The sequence below is a fragment of the Sinocyclocheilus grahami genome, unplaced genomic scaffold (assembly GCF_001515645.1).
Source record: "Sinocyclocheilus grahami isolate Dianchi unplaced genomic scaffold, SAMN03320097.WGS_v1.1 scaffold157.1, whole genome shotgun sequence".
NCBI classification, from domain to species: domain Eukaryota; kingdom Metazoa; phylum Chordata; class Actinopteri; order Cypriniformes; family Cyprinidae; genus Sinocyclocheilus; species Sinocyclocheilus grahami.
This window is the reverse complement of record NW_015505336.1, coordinates 951,379-955,319: the sequence shown is the minus strand read 5'-3', so window position 1 is coordinate 955,319 and position 3,941 is coordinate 951,379. Positions and strand designations below refer to the sequence as shown.

General features: G+C 38.5%; 1 protein-coding gene across 1 annotated transcript in view; it reads left to right on the top strand.

Annotated features, from left to right (window-relative positions):
• The window catches only part of LOC107592732 (vacuolar protein sorting-associated protein 4B-like), a 19,328-nt gene extending 15,566 nt beyond the window's left edge, over positions 1-3,762 (top strand). The window contains exons 3-9 of the mRNA XM_016282284.1: positions 290-413; positions 476-531; positions 611-730; positions 805-815; positions 2,396-2,536; positions 2,908-3,048; positions 3,124-3,762. Coding sequence (XP_016137770.1) covers positions 290-413; positions 476-531; positions 611-730; positions 805-815; positions 2,396-2,536; positions 2,908-3,048; positions 3,124-3,225 — 695 coding nt within the window. The 3' untranslated portion in view covers positions 3,226-3,762. The remainder of the gene's footprint in view (positions 1-289; positions 414-475; positions 532-610; positions 731-804; positions 816-2,395; positions 2,537-2,907; positions 3,049-3,123) is intronic.
• Positions 3,763-3,941: the final 179 nt, after the last annotated feature.

Below are 3,941 nucleotides of genomic sequence, written 5' to 3'. Positions count from 1 at the left end.
GGGGGGTCCATGAACAAATAATGGCACGTTTTATTGTTTTTATATTTTAAAGGGCAGATAATTATGATTTATTTATAATATTATTTAAATATTAAATATTAAAATGATTATTATAAATTAATTATTTAATATAGTTAAATTTTATTTATATATTTATTTATTTAAATTATTTGTATACTATAAGTTGTCTTTTATATCTTAAATGTATTCAATGCAGTTCATGGAGCAAAAAATCCAGAACCTGATGATGGAATATGTTTTATTATTATTGTGATGTTTTATGGTGCAGATGAAGCTCAGGGCAAAAAGGCCAAGCAGAGCATCAGAGTGAAATGTGTTCAGCAGTTCCTGAAGAAGAAAGAGAGCGCACCGCCCTCCAAACCAGTCAAAGTTCCCCAGTCTGACGATAAAGGGTGGATTAAAATCGACTAATCCACTTCCTGTTAAACACAATGCCAAATTTCATTTTATACAGGACTGACAGTGATGACGGCGATGCAGAGAAAAAGAAATTCCAAAGTCAACTCCAAGGTACAACATTTTGTGTCCAACAGACTTGATTAAAGAAGCCACAACAAGAGAAAAAAACATGGATTTTCATACTTCCCAGGTGCTATTGTCATGAAGAAACCAAACATTAAGTGGGACGATGTTGCTGGTTTGGAAGGAACCAAAGAGGCCCTTAAAGAAGCGGTCATCCTGCCAATCAAATTCCCTCATCTTTTCACTGGTATGACGGGTTACATGAATTAATATGTCTGAAAATGTCTTCTGAAGTGTTCTGAAGCTCATCACTATCCGCAGGGAAACGCACTCCCTGAGATCGACTCCATGTGCGGCTCCAGAAACGTGAACGAGAGCGAAGCGGCCCGCAGGATCAAGACTGAGTTTCTGGTCCAGATGCAAGGTAAACGCAAAGCTAGCGATAGCTTTGTCGCAATAGCAAATTTGGCGCTGTCTGAGTCTCATTTGACAGGGTTGTTATAATTTTGTATATAATATAATATATAAATATAATGTAATTTTTTTAGTTTATTTGCTTATGTAGGTTCAATACTAGGGCTGTGCGATTAATCGGAATCATCATAAATTCACGATATGAGCATGCACGATTTCTAAATCGCTTTACAGCACAATTTTCTGCACCCCGACCTTCCGCAGTATTCTATCCGAACCAATCAGAATGCTGCTCGCCTAAATGGAGTGCGAGAACAGAACAGAATGGGCATACAGACGTAACGCCAGGTTCACACACTCTGTCTGTGGTGTGTATGCGGTGCGTATTTTTTCTGCGCCCATGTTAACGGATCAGAGCATTCACACTGCATACAACTGCGGTCCGGCAGTGCGCTCCAGGAGCGGTGCGTCTGCAGCAGTCATGCGGCGATCGTTTCCGCACAGAGTCTATTTCTGCTGTGCTGCACGCGCTGAATTAAAGTGACAGTGCATTGTTCATGGTAAAAATTAACATGGATTGACACAGAAATGTAGTAATTACACCAAAGTCTACTGCTATAATAATACTGCTTTAATTCGACGAATATTCGAAATTCCCCAAAAAATTTGACAGCCCTACTGTACATTATTGACTCTCCTCTATGCCCCGCCTTTCTGAAACGATTTTTACAAAGCTCATCCTTCTGAAAAGCGAGGTGTGCTCTGATTGGCCAACTATCCACTGCGTTGTGATTGGCCGAATACCTCAAGCGTGTGACGGAAATGTTATGCCCCTTACAAGACTGTGATGGAGCGATGAGACAAAAACATTAAAACCCATTATAAATGAGGCATTTGTTGCATCCAATGGGGACATAATTATGGATTATAATGACTTATACTGTCTTTTTACGCGTTGCGTTGCATCGTGCCGCGTAAACATAAAACCATGTCTGCATTTGTGATCAGAGAAATGACAAACAACAAGCGCTACTCTACACTGCTCAAAACTCACGTTTGAATCATCAGTGGCAAATCCTTTAAATATGAAAACGTACCTCCAGACTGTGAGTCAGAACAGCCGGCATTGTAGTCTACTCTCCCAGGATCAGTAAACAGTCCTCCATAAAATGTGCTGCACACATCTGAATATTTGGGTTGAACTGTTCTGGAACAGTGTTGTAAATACAACTTGTTATTTTTTCTGCCATGGAATAAAAAATAAATACTAATTGCAACTTTATATCTTACAATTCATTTTATTTCTCATAATTCCATCTTTTCTTCTCAGAATTATGAGTTCATATCTTGTAATTCTGAATTTATATATGTATGAGATTAAAAAATCTAAATTACTACTTTTTTTTAATCCTATTGTGGAAACAAGCTTGCATTGGTTTGCGCACCTAGTAAAGTGTCTAATCGAGCTGAATCTGTCCTCTCATGTCTGTTTTAACAGGTCAGAGGAAAGGCATGGAACAACCCAGATGTTGTGGTGGATGACCTCTTAACGCCCTGCTCTCCAAACGACCCAGGCACAATCCAGATGACCTGGGTGGATGCAGCGAGCGATAAACTCCTGGAGCCGATAGTCAGCTTGGTAAGCTTGCAACTAGAGGAGGAAAAAAGCTGAATTCCCAGAGCTTGTTTTTATTTATTTCTATTTCTATTTTTTATCCCATGGCGCAAGCAAGCTACCATATTCTGTTATTTTTTCTGCCATGGAATAAAAAGTAAATACTAATTGCAACTTTATATCTTACAATTCATTTTATTTCTCATAATTCCAGCTTTTTTTCTCAGAATTATGAGTTCATATCTTGTAATTCTGAATTTATATATGTATGAGATTAAAAAATCAAAATTACTACTTTTTTTTAATCTTATTGTGGAAACAAGCTTGCATTGGTTTGCGCACCTAGTAAAGTGTCTAATCGAGCTGAATCTGTCCTCTCATGTCTGTTTTAACAGGTCAGAGGAAAGGCATGGAACAACCCAGATGTTGTGGTGGATGACCTCTTAACGCCCTGCTCTCCAAACGACCCAGGCACAATCCAGATGACCTGGGTGGATGCAGCGAGCGATAAACTCCTGGAGCCGATAGTCAGCTTGGTAAGCTTGCAACTAGAGGAGGAAAAAAGCTGAATTCCCAGAGCTTGTTTTGACCTTCTAGTCTGCGTGTCTCAGGAGGACATGTTGAGGTCGCTTGAGAAAACCAAGCCCACTGTGAACGAGGAGGATCTGGAGAAGCTGAAGCAGTTCACTGAGGACTTTGGCCAGGAGGGATGAATTTTTGCAGGATTCACGTGGCATTTATTTATTTTTTTCCATCATGTTTACAAAGCTCCCTCTCCATATTTTATTTTTCAAATTCTTTGATCAGTCTTTAACCCTGAGATTTTTTGGGAGGTGTAACAATTTTGTGAGCCTTAATATTATCCTGAACATAACCATTCAGATCAGATATCCATTCATTATTACTAAAAGTCCTCTTAATTTTAAATGGTTTGTTGCAAATGGGTCATGATATTTTTACTTGGACTTTTGAGAGAGATTAAAAAAAAAAGATCATTTGTATTTAAGTTGGTCACTTGTGCCTTAATATCTGGTTACTTTTGTACCTTATTGCCAAATAAGACTTAAAAACGACTGGTCTTAAAACCACTAACTTTAAAGCGAATAAATACAAAGACAACCAGTGAGCTGTGAAAAAGTGTTTACAAATATGTGAATACATGTTTTGGGTGTGTAGACCTCTTTCTTTGTCGCCTTTGAAGTGTTTATTATTTTTCTACTTTCGTCAGTAAATGAAATGTTTAAACTACCTCTAAGCGCGTGATTCTCCATTTTGTGGTTTCATGTCTTGTTCCGTTTTTACTTTCATCTAATGCCTAGCCCTGTTGAAAAAACCAGCATATGCTGGTTAGGTATGTTTTGACGCTTGGATGTTGGTTTAAGCTGGTCCTTTGCTGGTTTATGCTGGTGCTTTGCTGGTTTATGCTGGT